Here is a 22944-nt window from a genome sequence, read left to right as displayed (position 1 = left end):
CTAGAGTTTTCACATATGTGCTAAAAAATTAACTGAAAACTATCTCTACTCCCTTAGTCATTTGCTAATACAAACATAAACACTTACTTCTGTTGCTCTTGCATGACATGAAGTTGCTCAAGTTTTGTTTTATGCTCTGCCTCCAATCTATTAAGCATATCTTTTATAACACAAATAAAAGAATTGAACTGGAAAAGAAATACACAAGAGGTTTGTATTTTGCAGTGATGGAATTCAGAGATGCATAATTTGAAAGTTAAGACCCCATAAAACTTAGAATATATCAGATGAATCACAGATTTAGAAATAATTTATAAATATCCACTTTCACTATCTTGTGTTGGATACTGAGCTACAAGCAGAATGTAGAGTGAAACAATGAAAAATATATATCACTAAATAAAAATGAAAGTGAGGCAATACAGACAAAAACTCCACAGATCAGTATTACCAGATTAATATTAAAAATAATCCCATTAGATTCAATTTCCTAAAATTTCATAATAACATGACTGTACATTTTCTGCAATAATTACAACCAAAAGAAGGGAAGAAACATTATGACTTCATTTTAGCTCTTAATCTGAATTATTAGTAACTGAGTACTTTTGCAGAATATTAGGAAGGGGACAGTATAGTATTAAGTTTGAAATTGTATACCAGATCAGTTAAAGCTACTAACAAGCTTTAAACATGCAACTACAGTACCACTGGAAGGTTTTTTGGCTTTGTTTGTTTTTACAAGTGACATGGAGTAATGTATATATTTTTCTCTGACAAAAATTTAAATTCCTTCTCTGCCAATTATCAAATAAAAGCCTGCAAACCAGTCATGTCCATACCTGATTGAGATTAAGATTGTTCTCAATACTAAGAGGAATCAGATGGGGCAGTACCCTTCCTGCAAGCTGTTCTTTGGTGATTCCCAACTTCTTGTGAGTAAATGTACACTTGTAAATACCTGACATACAACATCAAAAGAGCAAAAATCATTATGTTTAGTAAATCATTATGTTTATAAAAAACAAGTAAACAAGCTCCAAGTAGCATACTCTGCTATGTATTGATCATCTGAATGTACATTGGCTCTGTGTGCAAACAGGGACAAGAATGGTCCAGAGAATCATAAAAGCAAAATATCCATCTACAACAAAAGCATTTATAGCAAGAGGCTTTGCTGAAGTTCACAACAAGAGAAGGTCCAAAATAATACTTGCAGGTATGAAACCTGATATTAGTCAATATATTGTTCTGGTCAATTATCTGAGTATATTAAATCTTGGCACAGATCACAAGCAACCGAATTACCACCAACTGAAAAATTGCCAAGAGATATTAAGTTGCCTTAACTAATATGTGGTCTCTCCTGGAACACTGATATGGCTAGAAATAACTATCACATTGCTCTCTGACTCTCTGCTTTTTACAGAGACTCTTACCTAAAAGTTTGGAACTGTGTTACACATTGGATCAGAAATTATGCATAGTCTTTATCTGCTCTCAAATCAGTGAAAAAAGGAAACTGACAGCCACAAGGAATCCAGTGTTAGGCCTACAAGATTCAATAGTGTTTTTCATAGGAGGATTCCTCTGCTTAAACAGTCCACCTCTGGCAGCAAACACTGAACATAAAAGCATTAAGGAAGAAGCTTTCCTCACTTTCAGTGGTTAGTATTAGAACAGAGTTGACATCTAGCCAAAGAAGGCATCACATACAAGATGGAAGGTACCATGATTCTGGAAAAAAAGGAGAGTCCAAGTATAAAAAATTGATTTGAGCCCATCATTTCCAAAGTAGGGTGCACTTATCCACTGCATCTAAGTAGAATTCAGGAGATATACAACTAAAGATACACTGTCCCTCATTCTCACACAGCAAGTAAAAGTTGCAAAGGTTCAGAGAAACAAAAAGCTTTATATCAATACAGATTATGCCCTCTTGCTGATTTTGAGGAAATCAAAATAATGCTGCCATCACGTTTTATTGTGGTATTTAACAAGGGCTTTTGCTGATACAGCTCAACTTTTAAAAGTGGTCTTCTGCCTACTATTTGTTGTCAATAAAAAAATTGTCTTCCAGACGTGGCCACACAGTCACATCTGTTTCTCGACTCTGGTCATCTGGTCTCCCTGAGCCCATCCAAGTTGTAAAAATCACACATCCTGCATTAGGCAAGCATGAGAATGCCACTAGAAAAGCACAACTGGGAGTGAGTTCTCCCCTTCCAGAAGTAACAAGCCTTTAGGTTTTGTTAGCTGCGTTGTGAAACCTCACTCAGACTGTGCTCCATCTCAGAGCAAAGGCAGCCAAATAGCCAACAAAATGAATCTAACAAAACCTGCAGTGAAAGCAGTACGTTTGTAGACAATCATTTATAGCATCTGACATGCAGGAGTGGCAAGAGAAGGCAACAGTAATATCTTAAAAGCTCCAGCAGCATCTGAAAGAAGAGAGATGATTTCCTCTTCTGAGGAAAACTGCCTCTCTGACTGTGTGGAACATACATAAAAGTGTTAACAGACCAAGAAGTGCAATGAGTGATCAGAACTGCCCTGAAGACTACAAATATACCTGCTAGTGTTGGGAAGTACCATCAATACATATGGTAACCAAAAAGGAGCACGTGCTCAAGGCCCAGAAGTTTTTGACTGTCATTTTAGTGATACACAATCTCAACATCAGTGATAATAATAAAGGAAGCTCTCAGATCTACAACATCAAAGCACAAAAGAGGAGAATGTTTAAAATACTAATTACCTAAAATTCCCATTAGCACTGCAGGTTCCTTCGATGGAATTTGTTGTAGGAAAGGTAAAATATCATCAAGCACAAACCATTTATCTAAGTACTCCAAAATCTTGCCTAAGCACACTAGTGAGTTTACTCGGACCTGTGAAGTATGATAAGAATTAAACAAACTCCTCACTATATTTTTGTCTAAGAAAAAAAAAAACACATACAAAATTCACACGTAGAAGGAAAGAAGTGCTGCTGCAATTATGACATTAATATCTGAAAACTCAAGTTAAAAAAACCTTTCATGTCATGAAAGGAAAATATACATAGTTACACACTGCTCATAAAACCCTGGCTTTTCTGTAGGACAAAAACACTGTTACTTTGGAACACACCTGAACAATTTTTACAGTATTGTTGCTAATACCTTTAAACATTCTTAGAGAAAAAAGTAACTGGTGCTTTTGTATTTGTAAAAAATAAATTTAAAAAGTCTCAAGAAGAAATCCAGGCACATTGATAAGTTTCTTTAAAGACACAATGGCCAAAAAACCAAAGCAGTTAAAGGCAAAAACATTTCCTGATGTCTAAGAAAGAGATAAAATTGTTAGGATACTTACAGCAAGAGAAGAAGTTTGCAAACATGCGTTTTTAATTCTTGGTATTAATGAATTTTTCATTGATGGGTAATCTATTAAATTGGCAAATGTGGGAATTATGTTTAGGCAAAGCTCCTATGAAAACAAATTTCACATAAGATTAAAAAGAAACATGTACATTTATTATATAATTAGTACTAGTACTACTAGTATTACTCAAGATTTAAATTAGTCTCCTTAACCTTTCCTTTTAAGGCAATATTGAAGGAAACATCATGTTTAACTCAGCTGACCTAAATCTATCAGACTTACTTAAAAATAGCTGCAATAATAAAGCATCATGATATGCAGGTAGAAACCTGGAAAATTTATTTCAAAACCAGTAGCATTTGGATAGCAAGAATATCTTGCATTTTCACAAAACCCCTTTAGATAAAAAACTTTCATTACATCAAACTAGTATTTTCCTACATAAATCAAGCAAATTAAAATGAGTACTATCAACAACACTGCAGCAGCACAAAGATTTGCCGAAAGATAAAAGAGCTTATCAAGATAAAACACAGTTAAACAACAGAAAAAAAAATACTCAGTTTCAGGGCCAGACAGCTCTAGGTTGCAAGTGTGTGAATAAGCAAACTACTGATGCAGAAAAACCTCAGGACAGATATTTAGAAAACAAAACAGATTCTACATAATTCCAAAAGTGCTTTGCACAGGTGAAAGTCACATCTGCTGTTACAAACCCTTCTTCAATAAATATTTTTTTGTTTATCTCCCCCTCCCAATCCTCAATGCCTTTGTCTAACTGGAATTTAATTCCAGTGGAAGAATGATTTAAAAACAAAAATAAAACAGGAACAAAACCAAAACAACCCAATTTTTAGAAAGGCAAAGAAAGCACAAATAGAAAAAATGAAAAATGTCACCAGAAGGTATATTAATATGATCTTACATCAAATCAAGTCTTCCAAAGTAACTGCTAGCACACTTTCTAATTAGTGGGACAATAAGAAAAAGCCCTGCCAAGAGCTCTGACTGGCAAGAGCATGCATGCCTGCATAGTTTCTGTGGCACAGGTAAATGCACATACTACTTGCTATAGTTGCTAGCCAGAATCAAGGGTAAGAGCATTAAAATAACAATCAAATGGTTCTTCCTGGAAAATAAGGGGTAAAATTTATTCTCCTAGGAAGAATTTTCTTTAATAAAACAAGAATCTCTCTCAAAATTCAGGAATAGAACACAGCTTTATCATATTTTTCAAGTAAACAAACACAGGGGTATACAAAAAGTTGGCACATCAACTTAAACGTAAGAGAAAAACTGTTTTCAATAAAGGCTGAAATCACTGTACCTGGATCTGAATTGAAGGTGCTTCCAAAGCTCTATAAACCATTGGTAGAACACTGTTCTTTATTTCATCTTGTGGAGTTTTGGTTAGAAGCAAGTCCATTTTTTGCAGGAAGATCAACAGTATCTAGTAGAAGAAGAATTCTTAAGCCAAAGTTTTAACTCCAGAATATAAATTTACTATTTAAAGTTGGTTGTATCATATCATAAAAACTTCAGAATTTTTCTTGTAACTCAGTAAATGTGATCACTTACCATGTTGCTTGCCTGAAGGCATGGAAGACAAAAAACACTTTGACATATTACTGCATTTTAAAACCAGTAAATACAAATCAAGCAAAATATGCATGTTCTAGGCTAGTCCTTCTGAAATAAGAAATCAGAATGGCTAAGGAGAGAGTCATTGTTTCTGTTTACTATTTGGTCTTTTGTTAAAATCCACCCACAGAAAATCTTTATTCAGATACCACTACTGAAAAACCTAAGCTTTCAAAAAAATGGCTCAAATGATGTCCTCAAAGCATTTGACCACAACTCCAGAGATAAAAGCTGCATCTAGAATCAAAATAGGGACAATAATGAAAAGAACAGTATAGCTACTACATAAAAAGCTGCACTAGAATAGCTCATTCACATAGAGGGATTCATCTTGCTTAGGTTTAGCCATCCGTAAGTTGGTGGCTATTCTAAATTACTCAACCAGGCTCGGTCTCCAGTACAGAGAGAGATGTAACTCATTAGACTAATGTCTCATTTCAGATAGGTGAGGCCATTTCCTAGCCACTGATAGATATTTAAACCCCTTTTAGAAAACTGGTTGGACTACATAGTTAAATTGCGGTGAATGCTATCACATTCATAATAAAAAGCCAAGTATTTAATAGGAGGAAAATATTTCATTTTTTGACTCTACAAATAAAGAGCAGTCTGTGCTTCAATGTCAAATAAGAAGAAGCATGAGAGAAATGTAAGTGTACCAAGTTTCCCCCACTTAAGTTCCCCCTACCACTTGCTTCCTTTACAGGGAAGAAAACCAAATTATTTTAAACAGCAGCTAAAATGTGCTTTCTTATTATGTACTTATAATTACCTAAAACATACACACTCACTCATTCATTCATTCATTCAGTGATCACTAATTCTAATGCAACATCCTCAGTTTTGGATCAGAATTAGGGTGAGATGGACCAAATCAGTTTAAAAGTTAGATTTTATCATTTTTCTTGAATAAAGAATTTTTGTCTTAAACTTGGCTTTCCAAAACTTTCATGTGCTCATAACATTGTTCCTTTGGCTAGCAACCCTCTGGCTAGCAATACTCTGGCATGACTCACTGTTTCTGTGTATGGTAAGTGTGTATTTTGGAAAAAGGATTGTTTGATCATTTTTGTAAATTTAAAAGGATATGAATAAAACCTGTTATTTAATAACTAGAGAAGCTTCTTTAAAATAAGCAGATGTTTAAACATATAACAGACTGTCTCTAAGCTAAACGTACTAGCTATTTAGTTTTCAGAGAAAGTCCAGCTGTTTTTGCACTGGCTATTAACAATTTTCAACTAAGATACCAAAAAGCTGAATTGTTTTTGATCTGCCTGTCCTTAACTTGAATATGGTTCAAGCTGTTCCAAGGAACCCCGTTTATTTTTAGCTTTCTAAGATCATATTTAATATTTTTTATCTATTTAAGTAGAAACTAAGGTGTCATAGTCACAGATTCAGACATACAATCTAATAAGCAAGTAGCAGCAGTTGCACTCTAAATGAAAAGATGTGCTTGCTTCATCAGTACAGAGCCTTCCCAGCATTTGTCAGGGTACACTCTGGTGTACTGAATGAGAATAGGAACTTAAAGCACATCATATGCCAAGTCTCTATGAGATTCCCCCAGATATAAATTAAAGGTTTGTCTACACTGAGAAACCACATCAAGAGTAAGCTGGATGAGGGGCAATGGATTCAAGACAGAGCACAAAAAGTTCCACCTCATGAGGAGGAAAAAGTTCCTAAACATGAGGAAAAATTTCTTTACTGTAAAGGTTACAGAGCCCTGGAACAGGCTCCCCAGAGAGGCCGTAGAGTCTCCTCCTCTGAAGATTTAGAAGACCCATCTGGATGCATATCTGAGTGACCTGCTCTGGCAGAGGGGATGGACTCGATGATCTTCAGAGGTCCCTTCCAAGCCCTGACATTCTGTGATCCTTATTCTGTGATTCTAGGATGGTAATTTACAGCAAACGAGTTAACTCCATGCTAACTCCAAGAGCATAAGAATGCATAGTTTAAATTTTTAGTTTTCATATTATAAATTCCCACAAACAAAGATATTGTGAACACTGGATAACAATTTCTTTAGACTGAATTATAAGAACCTCCCTATGATACATTCACTTCCTAACTCAAGTACCCTACAAAAGCAGGAAACACAGAATCACAGAATGTTTAGGGTTGGAAGGGACCTTAAAAGATCACCAAGTCCAACCTGCCTGCCAGAGCAGGATCACCTAAAGTAGGTCACACAGGAACGCATCCAGCTGGGTTTCAAATATCTCCAGGGAAGGAGACTCCACAACCTCACTGGGCAGCCTGTTCCAGTGTTCAGTTACTCTCACAGTGAAAAAGCTTTTTTGTTATATTTACATGGAACCTTCTATCCTCCAGCTTGCACCTGTTATCCCTTAATCCTATCATTGGACATCCCTGAGAAGAGCCTGGCTCCGTCCTCCTGACACTCGCTCTTTACATATTTATTAACATCAATGAGGTCACCCCTCATTCTCCTCTTCACCAAGCTAAAGAGACCCAGCTGCCTCAGCCTTTCCTCATAAGGAAGATGTTCCAGTCCTTTAATTATCTTGGTTGCTCTGCACTGGACTCTTTCAAGCAGTTCTCTGTCCTTGAACTGAAGGAGCCCAGAACTGGATGCAATATTACAGATGCAGTCTGATCAGGGCAGAGTAGAGGAGGAGGAGGAGAACCTCTCTCAACCTACTAACCACCCCCCTTCTAATGCACCCCAGGATGCCATTGGCCTTCTTGGGCACATTGCTGGCTCATGGTCATCCTTCTGGCCACCAGCACCCCAAGATCCCTTTCCTCTGTGCTGCTTTCTAACACATTAGTCCCCAGCCTACATTGGTACCTGGGGTTGTTCTTTCCCAGATGCAAAACTACACTTGCCCTTGTTGCATTTCATTATGTCTCTCCCTGCCCAACTCTCCAGCCTGTCCAGGTCCCTCTGGTGTATCAGCCACTCTGCCCAGTTTTGTGTCACCACCAAACTGCTGAGAGCACACTCCATTCCCTCATCCAGGTCACTGGTAAGTATGTTTAATAGTACTGGTCCCAGTACTGACACCTGAGGGTGTCCACTAGATACAAGGTCTCCAGCTAGAGTCTGTCCTATTGACCACAACCCTCTGGCTTCCTTCTTTTAACCAGTTCACAATCCACCTCACTACCCAATCACCCAGACTACGCTTGCTCAGTTTAGCTCCAAGGATGCTGTGGGAGACAGTGTCAAATGCTTTACTCAAATCAATGTCAAACACACCCATTGCACTACCACCATCTATCCACCAGGTTATATCCTCATTAGAGGCAGCAGCCTCATAGAAATCTACAACAGCTGAAGACAGTGTTTGAAAGAAACACTGATACCTTCCCCATCCAGCCCTCTCTATGCATTACAAACACAAGAACACAGTGGACATTTTTGTCTTGCACAAAAACAGTCACTCCTGGTATTCTCCCCTCTGGCACTCTGAATCTTCCTTTTTTTTCCCCCTGAATTCCTGGTATACCAGCTTTGAAAACCTGTCCTAGAGTACTTAAACTTTGTCTTACCAAAAAGTCTGTAGAAATAACATCTAGTACTTGGTGTAAATTAAAAATGTCAACATAGGACTTTAATATACAGTATCTAGAAAGCCACAGAGAAGCTTTGCAAAGTTTGATCTTTGTGAGCTGATGCCAAGTCTGTCTTTTGCTTCCCTCATTTTTTGAGAAATAAGTAAGATTTTTTGCCCATTACACTCCAGAGACAACTTTGAAGCAACCCTTTTGCAGTGAGGACTGTCTGGCAAAACTGCTCTTAAAGGTAGCAAAACAAAAAGTTACCTTTTGGGATGAAACAGCACAAATAAGATGTTCACTGGCTTTCGGCTGGATAGAGGTTTCATTATTTCAAGACAACAACCAAGCTAAAATAAAGCCCCAGTATACTAAAAATGAAGACCATTGGGAAGTTCTAGTTTTCGGAGGTATTATTAGCTACACAATTGTTCCTCTCCCCCCCTCCCTAGTATAATGAGAGTTCTCTGATGTGGCTTTCTAAAATTCAGGGACAAAAATGTCTACTTATTTATTCCTATGTTTTTCATGCCCCTGAAATGCTCTGCAAAGAAGCATCCAGCCATAAACCCAGAAACACGTAGCTGCCTTTTATCTACAGAGGCACAGTGCTTAACTTAGTGACAGAATTCTCAGGAATCATCAAGCACATGGTGTTGACAAAAGCATCCAAATGTTTTTCTCCATTACAGTAATGATAATGTCTTACTGCTTTCATACATCTAAATAAACACAAAAAAGCATATTTTACTTATACATTTGTCTAATTAAATGAAACAAATTTCACAATTTTGTACACAGCCCTCAAATAAACACTATTTTATCATCATCAATAAACAACACTTTTAAGAGAGTGTGAAAGCTAAAGGCTTTTCTTCACCATGATCCCTGTGTCAGCAGTCTGGATACAAGAAAGAAAATAAATCATAGATTTAGCTACTGGTAGAATATGTACAACCCTGCCCAGATTGGCAAGATAATGGATAAAATGCTAACAAATATACCTTCTATAACCAAACAAAAATTAAAATTGAGGGGTAAATTGTTTCCTCTTTTTGCTAAGATATCTCATCTATAAATGCAAATATACCTTCAGAAAACCCATCTAAAAAAACAGGGGTAGAGGCTTTGTTAATTTCCTGGAAAAAATAAGTTTCATATGAATCAAGACTGACTGCTTGAACAACTACAGAGCAGGTTGGGCAAGCTGTGTGAAGCTGAAAAAGGGAAATAGAACAATTAGTTCTTTTTCAGGGAAAAAACACCAAAGGGAACAAGCTTAATCTGAACAGTATTAACATACCTGGATTGGTTCTTGCTGTTTAAAAACAGGACCAAGATCAGGCAGAATGAGCCTGATGTATTCCTCTTTGGTGCATTCCTCAGCAATCAGGAGAACATTAGGCAAGACAAAGGGTACCATATCAGGATTCACAAATTCAGATGTCAAGCAAGGCAAAATTCGCTGAATTATAACACGCTAAAAGAAAAACAACAGGCAGTCAAAACATTGCACTGCACTGCAGTAAAGTAATGTTGTGTCAGCTCAACAGCTTTTGTATTAATCCATTTACAAGAAAACAGACCAATAATTTTCCCTTTTGCACTCTTATTTTGACTGTTCGACTTTGCTTACATTCTCTTTTTTACAATCAAAACGTAAGTGGAGACTGTAACAACTGTGAAAGTCAAGAAAAAACAATTAACTGTGCAGAACATAGGATTTTCAGTCATGTACACAAATTATGAAAGCCTTACTCGATATGCTTTCTTTAAAAAAAACCTTAAAAAAAAACATATCACCCCCAAATATATAAATATACAATTTAAGAGCATAGTTCCTTTCCTTATAAAATATACTTTCAAGACAGAAAAAAAAAATTATGCCCTAAAGATGATTACGTCAGTAAGTGGCTGTCTAATGCTATTAGGCATCTATTTCCAAATTCAAAACACCAGATATTTCTAATCAAACAAAAAAATTACTAAACTAAAAAGAAGAGAGTATCAAACACTAGATTTGAATTTTGCACTTTGTAGTTAAAAATAAAATTAAAAATCAAACAACATGAATGCAAGTGTTGAGAAGCTCAGCCATTCTACTATGTACTAAACTAATACGATTTTTTTGCATCACTATAATGATATGCATTTATATAAATTAAAGAATACCACAAAGGGAAAAGGAGTCAGTCTAGACATAAGGTCTAACAGTACACAGAAGAAATCTGTAATGACAGACATTTGCCTGAGGTTTCTGGGTTCTGCCATCACACTTGGTTTGTTGAAGGAAGGAGATGCATCATTCAACATTCAAGTACTGCCTTGCTATGAAAAAATGTGAAGCAATCTTACTGGTAGAAAAGGTGGCAAAATGACTTCAAAGAGCTATGATAGCTTCTAAAAACAAAGGGAAAGCCTTGTAAGTGGAGAAAAGAAGACGAAATAGGGATGAACTATAAGAGGATATGCAAATGATGGTTCTTGACACATACTGATGGCACAAGCCACCATTTTCTGTTTGAAGAATTATTGGTAGGTGCGGAGTATTTCCCTGTCAATTATTTCCTAATCTTCCTTTCTGTGGTGAGGCCACATCTTGAGTACTGTGTCCAGTTCTGGGCCCCTCAGTTCAGGAAGGATATCGAGGTCCTGGAGCAGGTCCAAAGGAGGGCAACCAGGCTGGTGAAGGGACTCGAGCACAGACCCTATGAGGAGAGGCTGAGGGAGCTGGGGGTGTTCAGCCTAAAGAAGAGGCGGCTCAGGGGAGACCTCATCACTCTCTACAACTCCCTGAAAGGAGGGTGTAGCCAAGTGGGGGTTGGGCTCTTTTCCCAGGCAACTCTCAGCAAGACAAGAGGGCACGGTCTCAAGTTGTGCCAGGGGAGGTTTAGGTTGGACATTAGAAAGAATTTCTTTACGGAGAGGGTGATCAGGCATTGGAATGGGCTGCCCAGGGAAGTAGTGGATTCTCCATCCCTGGAGATATTTAAAAAGAGACTGGATGTGGCACTCAGTGCCATGGTCTGGTAACTGCAGCAGTAGTGGATCAAGGGTTGGACTCGATGATCTCTGAGGTCCCTTCCAACCCAGCCAATTCTATGATTCTATGATTCCCAATACTCTATTCTGACAGTCTCCTGGCAGTCTGCTTTGGTACAATGCTACACAAGTTCCACCATTTCCAGATTCAGAATGTTAATAGATACTCACATATTTTTAAACTCAAGTATTTTAAGATATCATACATACATACCTTAGGTAGTTTTGGAAGAACCTTTGGTAAACCTTTAAAAAACTGTGATTTCTGAAGGTTATCCCTTTGAAATAATGAATCAAAATATTGAAGAGTCACTGCCCCTACATCATCGAAGAATGGTATCTAAAAATAAGATTAAAAGCTTGTGATTTGGATGGAGACAACACTAATACTGCTACAAAGATTCCATAATATAATGACCAATTTACCTTCTCAATGCACTACAGTAAAACTATACAGTTAGGTGCCTGCAACTAACAATTAGAAAAGTACATTTTTACATACTAAGTAGTATAACATTCCCAATAATTATTGAGGCTCTATTTTCCTAACATTTAAAAGAAACCCATGTACATTATGTGTATCTAAAGTAACTTATTATATATAAAATAATGTTTAGTATAGAAAAAAACCCACCTTAATTAAAAGTTCTCTGATTAATAATTATATGTATTACAACAAAGAATTAGTGACTAAGCCATCCAGATCTGGCTACCACCTTTCAAAACTTACAATAATCAACAAGCATCTACATACAATCAATGTGTAATCATGTAAATTTCTCTCCAGTGTTCAGACCCACTTGTAAATCCAGTCCACTATAATTTCCCACATTGTGACCAAGCAAGAGGGCTCAGGTTTCTTAAGTATTGTGTAACATACACAAATACCAGGCTTATAATGATGGCATCAACAAAACACCAGCAGGTGTTTTGTAGTCATAGTATGTCATCAATATGGATAGAGCACCTTCATCACTAATAAAAGACTGATAAAAATGCATGATGATAATGCAAGATTTATATAGAAATTTATCTATAAATATTCAGCTTTTAGTTAGTAGATGAGCAAAAAGAGTAGAAGAGACTCTATCCCAGACTTACACAGATTGTAATTAAAAGTTCTCTATACTAAAAATGGCAGGGATAAGATCCCTCCTTCCTGATAGCTCTCAGTTTTAGGGAGGGATTCATCAAACCTGTTCAGCTAGACCAATCTATAAGCAGGAACTCGAAAGGCTATCAGATATGAGAAAACAGAGTATAAGAGAAATGAAGAATCATGTTTTTAAGTTCTTCTTTCGGATAGGAAAATGCATGAAGTGTTTGTCAAATTAAAACTTAAATTATTCTACTCACAATTAATTTTTGCTTTATAATGGCAAGTAAGCTCTGAGTGTATTTGAAGCTATTCTGCATATTTTAAGAATACAATGAAAATCATAAGCTGAAAGTTAATCCTTACATTCATTGCCCTTTAGAATTTTATGGCTTGGAAATCCTTCCAACACAGTTTTATACACTGAACTGTATAAAAACATAGTATTGAAAGTACTTTCAACTGCATTGGGAAGCAACAAGACAGTGTTGCATTAAATTATTATTCTGCATCCTGTCTCACATCCACTTCTTCCATATTAATAATGCTCAGCATTAAGGAGAACTTTTGGCATCAACTAAAATCACTATAGTTAAACAATATTTAACATTTCAACAAAAATTAGTGACAAGAAAACACTTTAAAATAGCTCTGTTGTTTCTACAAACCACACGTTATTTTCTTTCTTTCCTATGGCTAATGTAATTTCCATGAACTGACCTTAGTCATTTGATCTGCGTCTGGTCTGACCGCTGGAGCTACATTTAAGAGTAGCTTTACATGTTCACGCACTTCCTCTGGGATATTCTGAAGAGTACTGGAGCTTAAACGGCTCAGCTGTGTAAGTAATTTAAGCACATGCACCATGAAGTCAGAAAATCCTGCATATAACTATTTCCAATATACAATAGGACTACTTTGTCCTCTTGATGGCTTCTCTACCCACTATCCCTCCCTTCTCCCCTTTTGTAACCCATTTGCTTCTGATCCTTCGTAGTCTCCTTCCTGTCCCCCAGCAGCCTGCCTGCTTCGGGTCACATTCCCCTATTTCCAACTTCTTACTGTGTTCAGGTTCTAGGAGAACATAAACCCACTATTTTTAAACAGGTACACATTATTATCTGAGGTGCTGAATACACTCCTTAAAATACAGTACATGCAACTAAGGCAATGTGCACCAAAGTAGTTAAGACAAGTTACATCAGGTCACCTGACCCAGGTATCTGTCTTCTGTTAATATTCAAAGTCCACAAATAATGTGAAAAAGCTGACAACTAAGTGGATACCAACTGCAATCAGTCAAGTGACCAAATCACTCAAAACTCAGCCATCTTCAATGGTCCAATATAGGTCATTCACTGACTGCCCACCTCACTATTCACCCCAACAGGTATTTATTCCACAAGACCAGCATTTGACAGGTTTACAGAGAAATCTGGTGAAAAATTACATTCGTAGTTTATAAAGTTGATACACATAACCTTTGCTTTTATTTCCCCCATTCTGACAGGATTTGTTGTTGGTGTTATAAAGACAGCATGCAAGGTAATGCTATCACCATCTATATAATGCTATATCACTATCTATATATAATGCTATCACCAGGTAATGCTACCATACCATTATCACACTGTTTATATTGGAGTACTGGTATTGTGGTCTAAGTACTTAGATCCATTTTAAAACAGTAACTTGTCAAATATGAAAATCAGTGAATAACAGTCACAAATACCTGATCCAGCTGCCTGCTAAAGCTTTTATAAATATCCTGCTTGTTGACCTCAAAAATTGGTTTTCCTTTATTAAACACTGCATACATAACAGCTCCTAGGGAGTACATATCACTGGCTGTCTCACAGCTGACAGAGAGAATATATTCTGGGGCCAGATATTCAGGATTTGGAAGACATAAGGATGGCAAGTTTGGATCCCATTCCTTACAAGGAAACTTTGGCTACAAGAGAAGTAAAAGAAAATTCATTTATTAGGAATTTTTAAAGAACACTTTAAATAAGACACTCAAGAAGCAAAAAATAATGAATCCCTATTCAATTATGAAGGAAACAGAAACTGAATAAGGTAAAACTGTTAAGCATCTATGTCTGTAACAGTGTGATTAACTGATGCAGTGAAGTCTAAACATTAGAATTCTGAAGTGCAATGTAAAAATCAAAGCACTGCTATAAGAGAGAAATATGAGCTACAACAGGAATACATTTTAGAAGGTAGCAACCAGGCACAGACTAAATTAGGTAGCTTTGCATGTCATCCAACATGCAGGTGAGCAGAGGTGGCACAGGCTTCAGCCTCTAAAGCCATTGCTCTTTTGACTCCACTGAGAGAAATCAGATCAAGGCAGCACTTCAGTCCAGACCTGTACCATATGTTTAAACTTCCTGCCAACAAAATATAGAGGGGAATATTAAATGACTCTGTATTCAAATGCAAGGTCATGAAATTGGTTTCTAACAAAGATCTGAAATTCAAATTTAATGATTATAAATATAGATCTCTATTACCTCCTGTTCAGATGGATTTGTTGACTGGATGCAAAAATCAAAGCCCATAATTTTCCATGCTCCACTCTTATTCAAAATTATGTTTTCAGGAGTAATATTTCCATGGACCATTTTCACACTGCTATGCAAAAACGACAAGCCTTCAGAAACCTGTTAATCAAATATTATTATTTCAGGTTAAATATTTCCCCAAACATCCCATAAGAAATTTCCAAAATTCCCTTCTTGTGGCCTCAATTAAATTGGTAAATTAAGTAAGAAGCTATTTTTCACCACTATTTTAGGCTGTGTCTTAAAAATGATGCCTGAAGGAAATAAAACACAGATGGATAATCAGCAGACAAGATTACTAATGCCAATTAACTATCACAGTAGAAGAAGAAAAAAATGCTTTTCAAAGTTGATCAACATATCCACCCACTAAAACCTGGGAGTTACTGTTCCTCTGCATAAGGTAAAGAAAAGACTGATATATGCTAGAGACAGCACAGACACTTATATGAAAAACAAAAATTAATTTGATTTCATATTTTCCATATCAGAATAAGCAAGAACAGTAGCAATTTAGAGCCTCCAGGGTTTATCCTCTCTTACAGTGATCTGGGCACTATCATCTTTCACTTCCCAATTATTTGATTTACTATAAGCAAACAAAACTTCAGCAGTTACAAACTTCATAAAATAATCAATAACACTACAAGAACAAGGAAACTGTAAGGACAACCTGTGGCATACCTGAAGCAAACCGTATTTGGTCTCCACATCATAGAGTTTGTAATCTTTCATGTCAGATGGCAAAGGAGAAGGTAAGTTGTCCCAGCTCCCAAGAACATTAGCTAAACTTGCACAGACTGGTTCTGTACAAAATGCCAAACAATCCCTAGAGAGGAAATACATAAAATCATTTCTTGCAACTGTAATAAATCTCCATACTGCATTTAAAAACCCATACAAACATCATGTTATACATTATCAGAGCATTTGGCTCTACCTAAGAACATGTTATATTTAAGGTTTTGAATCTCCATAGGTAATACCATAATAGAGAAAAATATGTAAATACCACAAATATTTAAAAATATTAGAATGTAGAAAGCAGCCTAAGTTATTTTATTCTCTAGCATTCACATACATCACTAATGATGCACACAACGCTTCATAAAATGTTTTAATAAAACAATGTTCCTCTTGTCTTGATCCAGAAAAATCAAACAAATAATTCTTACTTTTATCAGAACTTGTCAAATCAGACTTTTAGCCCTTCCTAAAACTGACACTTCTCTGACAGAAGCAATCCTTAATTTGGGCAGGCAATCATCAGAAATAGAATAAAATATAAGCTAGCACCAAAATATTCTTTTATTTTGCAGATGAATAGAAGAGATGCAAACACAAATATGCTTATTGTATCGACTGCAGTTTGCATGTGAAGTGACTGCTCTCTAAATTATTTTATTTAGAGATAAATTTTATCTACATTAATATATTTTATCTAGAGTAAATTTTATCTACTGTTTTCTTCCTGGAAGAAATACAGGTCTTGCTTATGCATTTTTGTATCAACACTGATAAAGCAAACTTTTGCACATAAAATTGACTGGTTTTAACACTCTCCTCCAAAATTTCAAAGTTATGGAAACAACACATGTGTCAAATGTGTTTGAACACAAAACTTCATGTAACATGGACCAAGTCATTCTTTATATCCATGTTCTTCATACTGATTTATTCAGTCCTGGAGGCTCTGGACAGTCACTGCACTTCACTTCTTAATTTTTTTTTTTTTTTTTTTTTTTTTTTATAAAGTATTACATGGCTGGTAGCACACACAACTGGTTTAAGGATGAGCGATTTGTGAGAACACTAAATACTGCATCAGTTTGACCACAGAAAACTGAGACTGAGTAATAAAGATATATATTTAAAGTTACAGGCAAGAAGACAGAAACCTAACTTTTTGACCATCCCATAAAAATATGACAGAAGGCACAAAGCCTCAGCATGCAACTACCACACCGTTTTTATATAACTCAATAATTAATAAGATTGCTCTTTGAAGTAAAATGAGGCAGATGAAACGTGCAAACCTCTTATTAATCAACAGATTTTAGTTTTGCTTTAGTTTTATCTACTGCTTTTCTGAAGGAAAAACAACTGAAAATTAAATTAACTGAATCATATGTGCCAGCCAACCTGACAGGAACATCTTTCTTTGGTGCCCTTCGTAGCATTTGTTAACACCATCCCTTTTGTGTTTCCAGTAACACAAGTAGGGCTTTAAAACTAGTTTTTGCAGTAATCACAAGGAAGAATCAGAGCACAGAAAGACCAGGACCTTCATTTTTCATCTGACCTCAACTTTACCATAGAGTTCAAACATTCAGTCACAGCTAAGCACAGATGGTAGAAAACAGCGAGGGAACAACTATTCAGTGGCTTTCATCACATTAACTCTCTGATTACTGCTGTTTTGAAGGAACAAAAAGATGCCTGTTTATTTTTTGCTTTAGGAGCTAATTAAATAAGGAACAAAATTGGAGTAATGGAAGGATGAGGCAAATCTAATTAAAGCAAATGAATACTGCAGCAGCTGATGTCATACAGTGTAGCTTTTTTACCAGTTCCCTGAGCAGTATCAAAATGAAATTCAGGATACTATAATAAAAACAAAACAAGTTGAAAATAAGTGATGCCCCCAAATGCATACGCTTTGAGAAAACCTGCAACAGATGAAATGCCTAGTAAATTAAGTATCTGGGTCTCTTCACACTACTTCATTTTTAATGGGTAGCAATGGCATACAAATGAACATATGATTTGGCTTCTTTATCCTTTTCTCCAATAATAAGGTAAATCTAGAATACTGTTTCTCATCTGTGATATTACTGGAATTCAAGACCGGTTGCAAATATATATATATTTACTTTATACATTGTATTGTAAGAAATGTGCATATATATTTAGGATAAAGTTGTTATACAAATGCACATAAATGTATAAATTGCAATTTATTAATTATAATTAATAAAATGATATTGTATAACAATAATATGGAGTAGAATTACTCTTTTAATAATGGTAAAGCTACCTACACACTAGAATCAGAAAGGTATGGGCCTTCTGTATCTACTTCAGCTGTTCAGGTACACCAAGTATTCCTTTTCCCCTCAAAGGAAGCAACTCCATGTTACTTTGGAGACACAAAAAAAGACCAGATACAGTCTAGCCAGAAGGAACTGATGCCAGATTTCTTCAAGAGAAGAGCTCTGGAAAGACCTGCAATTCTAAAGAAATCTTACAGCATTCTTTAAAAAGTTGCACACACAAATATTCTAAGCAAACTCTTCTTCTATGAACCCCCTCCAAAACCTACTACACCATTTTCTGGTGTGGAAAGCAAATGGACAGGTTTTGTCGTGTTGGCATTTCTAGCAGTAGATGAGCATGTTGATGAGTATTGAAAGAGCAATGCCAGTAAGGCATAGGATGTTACTAAAACTGAAGAATGAGAACTCTGATATAACTACACTGTTAATTTTATTAAAAGGCTTAAATTCTTCAGGAAAGGACAACCAGAGCTTTCTTAACACTCCAAGGTATGAATCTAAACCTCTTCTTCTCAAGTACAGAATTCAGGGAAAAAACAGTTACAAGATGCACTTGTTGAGTTAATTGAAATATTGTGATAATTTTAGGAAGAAATTCCAGGTATTCTCTGGGATTCACTTGCATACACTGTGACAGAAACAACCCTGAGGCCTTTAGTGTGTAATGGTTTATTTAATGTTGCAGAGTACTGAGCTGCCTTTGATACCTAATTAATCCTCCTTAGGCTTTTGTGAGGAGCACACTGAACCACAGGGACAGTGACAGATTTGAAGGTTTTTGGTACATGAATATGCAAGAGTCATTTAATCCAAGAAATCTTTCCCAAAGTACATATTGCAATGAGGAAGACACACTCCTGCAGTATTTTCAGTTCCCACAAGTCAGGACATTTGGAAAAATGCAGATTGATGGACACAATAAAAAAAATGCAGACATTTGAAAGGCAGTGTACATAAATCTTTTTAGGCTACCATTTAGAAAAACTATTCTGGGAAAAAACCCTCTAAAATCTTCATTATATTCCTCAGTAGGATCTGAATCAGTTTCCTATTTCAACATAGACCCTTAATTTTATTTTTTAGATTTTAATGTGCTGTCATCACTACAGTTGAACTACCTTTAATCTTTAAGACTAACCCATTATTGTGCCTTGTGACCAACCTTAGATAAAAGAAACAAGCACTGAAAAATTCACAGCATTCTGACTCCCTCAGTTGGCATTTGGGGACCTTTTAAATACTTGTGGCCATAACACAAACAATTTACCAAAACAACTCCAATACAAATGTATGTACAGCCTTTTAAAAGAAAACAGTTTCAATAGACCTATCGAATTTTCAGGTTCTAAGGGCCATGCATATCTTTAGAGCTGCAACTGGACAAAGATCATGCAATAGTTTATTAATTATATTCACAACAGAAATGCATGGGGGGGGGAAAGATGCATGACTTGGGAGGAAAAAATTTCTGAGATGGTTGGACTGGATGACCTTGGAGGTCTCTTCCAACCCAAAACATTCTGTGTTTCTGTGATCCTGTAATGGGGCAGATACCACTCTCACATGAGTAACTACAGTCAACTTGAATCTCATGAGATTTATGTGTTGAATGTTCCGTATCTTTTATGTCCAATAAGAAAACAATTATTAAGAAAGTCTGTTCTCAACTTTACTACAGCTTACCTGGATTCTTCCAATGGATGTTGAACAGTAAGTAGTCGAGGGTGTCGAAGCCTGGTGAGCTGTTGAACACCTCGTTTTAAAGAATCAAGAATCTGATCCTTTTCAAATTTTTGATACTTGTCTATTAGCTTCTTATCAAAAACAAAAACAGCCACTTCCTAGAAATAGGCAAAAAAATTCACTCAGTGCATAACACAGCTAAAACACAAGCCCATACACAATTACATAAATACACACATTTTTTGAATAACAGTACAACCCCATGGGTGCAGTTAAGTACTTCAATATACATGTATTTACTTTGTCCCAGTCATAACCACACAGGCTACTGTGTAATCTCTGGAATATTCTTTGCTCCTTATCTTTCAAACAGTAATATGTAATCTGTAACAACTGTGTACACAGTGACAAAGCAGCAGATCCATAGGACAGAAATTGCCTTGATTGTAAGTAGATGAAAGCATTTACATCAGATATGAAAAATTAAAAGATTCTGAGCATATATTCTTTCATTTGGCATTAAATATACCAAGCACTTTATTAAACTAGATCCTTTCTCATAATTCTGCTCCGAAACAATGCAATCTATATTTAATTAGATATTAATGAAAGACATAGAGTCACATTAATTAATCCGATTAGACCATTCATTGGATAAAACATCGACAATTTTTAATAGCTAAATATGTGTAAAAGAAGTCCTAGAAATGTGGTAGTTGTTAAAAACTGGGAAAATAGTTCCTCCACCCAACCTCTGCAAATGGAGTAGGAGAAAATTAAGAAATTTGTATGAAACTTTGAAATTACAGAGGTTGATGTGAAATCAAAAATTTGGTAACATCACCATCTTAGAAGCCATTAAATGGAAATATATCAATTGAAGAAAAAGGAATTAAAACTGTATCATGAAACAGAGACCTCCTTACAGCTTTACTCCTTATACAGCATTATCAATAGTAAAGGCCAGAAACCAGTAGTACATAATATGAAAATACAGTTTACAGTCCCAAGAGGATGTCTATGCTCTCATACTGCACATTTAATAACCATTATTCTAATTGAAATTTGGAACATTTATACTTTTGATTAAAAAATATAAATAAATAAAAAACCTCTTCTAGAATTTAGCAAATACACAATATTTATATTTTTATTTATTATTTATATTTTTTAGCTGGTACTTATTTCATTAAGCCATTAGTACATGAATGTCTGTACCTAACTCAAGTAAGTACATTTTCCTGCTTTGATCCACACCAGCTCTGTTCCAACTCTAAAGTGTGATGAATCAAACACTAACATTGACACAAAGCAGGGAGAAACCAATGAAACAGGATTGAAAGCATACACTACACCCACTAGTTTAAAAACAATATGCATTTTGCGGTACAAAATGGGAATGGAGGAAACAACCAACAACAGTATTTGTAGTACAGCACTTCCAAAAGCACTTCTGTTTAGTAACAAGTCAAAAGTCTCAGGAAGTGAATATTTGATAGTATGGAACATCAGCTATGGTTTGAATATTTTATGACAGCTATAAATACGTTCTATTGGTGCTTGCTGCAATCTTGCATTGTTTGTTTAACAGAACTTTTAAGTATCCAAAATTAGCTCACATTTCAGTAGGAACAAGAATTTGTTGTGTTCTTGGTGTGAAAATGATTGTTATCACATTGGTTTTGTAGACATTTATTGTGGAGTGTCAAGAATCAAAACAATTTGAGTTGTGTGACCACTTGCTTGCAGTATCTTCATTTTCATGTAACATATCTGATAGAAGAAGAAAGCATACAGGCACCTTTGTCTGCTCATGGACATTAAAATGTGAAATGTGTTCTGGTATTATTAATTCCAAGTATGTAACTCTGAAATTCAATTCCATAATCAACATTTTTATATGGAGAATGCCATATCAATAATATAATACCTCAAGCCCCACAAGTCACCAGGTATTATTGTACATAAGAATGAAGAGTAGTGGACTCGTGGACCATAGAACACACACTCAGTGCACAAATATTACTGAAACTATACAGTACGCTTGGAAACATTAAAAATTGCTCATGGTTTTATGCTGCATGAAGCAAATAACTCTCCCAAATTTTGACAACAAACACATGATTTCTGGTTTTCATTTTCTTCTTTACAAGGGCTTATATTCACCCTCCAAAAAAGCAGGGCTACTGACTGCAGCTGATAGGAATTCCATTTCCTGTAATTCCTTCCATGAAAACCTTCTGAGATGAAAACCTGCAAAGGCTTACACAATTACTGCTGCTTTCCAGAGAAAGCTGTAGAGGAGCTTGTACTTTGGTTTTTTTCACTTCACAGTTTAGAAGGAAGAGCAGCTTCCTCCTGCAGATGACCACTTGTTATTTAATGCTGCAGTTTTGTCATAAGCCCCATTTTGCAACGTATCAAAAAAAAAAAAAAAAAAAAAAAAAAAAAAAAAAAAAAGTGTACTGCTGCTTTCCACAAAGAAAGTCTAAAAGTTGAGACAAAACAACCTTATCTTAATGGCACAAATTTTCATTCATCATTTGACAGGAAGTATACACACCTTGCTTAACATGCTTTTGTTTCAACACAGTATAATGGTAATGCTACCACCTGGGTTAGGAAGCATAGACAATTACATATGGGACTGTCCTCTTCAAAGTTTAAATTTCATTTCTGCTCAAAAGCATGAGCTACTTTGCACCTTCTGTCTCAATCCCACATGTTTAAACTAAGTGCTTTACTTCAAAGTGGTTAGGTAAAGATCAGTGACAACACTGAGACAGTTGTACCTTATGATGTATACCATATTTACCAGAAGGAAGACCTTCACAAAATGCTTCACAAAACCAATAAATGCTTCTACAAAAATTAGAAAAGAAACCTGAATCTCAGAAAATATCAGTCTTTAATTTCTACAATGCCTTTGCCAAGGAATTAAATGTCACCTATGCAA

The 22944-nt window shown here is 35.8% G+C and overlaps 1 protein-coding gene across 1 annotated transcript in view; it reads right to left on the bottom strand.

Annotated features, from left to right (window-relative positions):
- Positions 1 to 22944, bottom strand: part of SCYL2 (SCY1 like pseudokinase 2) — a 38624-nt gene that overhangs the window by 6321 nt on the left and 9359 nt on the right. Inside the window, exons 3-14 of the mRNA XM_030453219.1 lie at positions 19989 to 20146; positions 15934 to 16078; positions 15199 to 15348; positions 14412 to 14633; positions 13400 to 13516; positions 11798 to 11923; positions 9845 to 10021; positions 4694 to 4816; positions 3358 to 3471; positions 2759 to 2891; positions 843 to 961; positions 88 to 188 (exon numbers count right to left, since the gene is read on the bottom strand). Of these exons, the coding sequence (XP_030309079.1) occupies positions 88 to 188; positions 843 to 961; positions 2759 to 2891; positions 3358 to 3471; positions 4694 to 4816; positions 9845 to 10021; positions 11798 to 11923; positions 13400 to 13516; positions 14412 to 14633; positions 15199 to 15348; positions 15934 to 16078; positions 19989 to 20146 (1685 nt within the window). The remainder of the gene's footprint in view (positions 1 to 87; positions 189 to 842; positions 962 to 2758; positions 2892 to 3357; positions 3472 to 4693; positions 4817 to 9844; positions 10022 to 11797; positions 11924 to 13399; positions 13517 to 14411; positions 14634 to 15198; positions 15349 to 15933; positions 16079 to 19988; positions 20147 to 22944) is intronic.

This window comes from Calypte anna, chromosome 1, assembly GCF_003957555.1.
Source record: "Calypte anna isolate BGI_N300 chromosome 1, bCalAnn1_v1.p, whole genome shotgun sequence".
NCBI lineage: Eukaryota > Metazoa > Chordata > Aves > Apodiformes > Trochilidae > Calypte > Calypte anna.
This window is presented reverse-complemented; position numbering and strand designations above follow the sequence as displayed.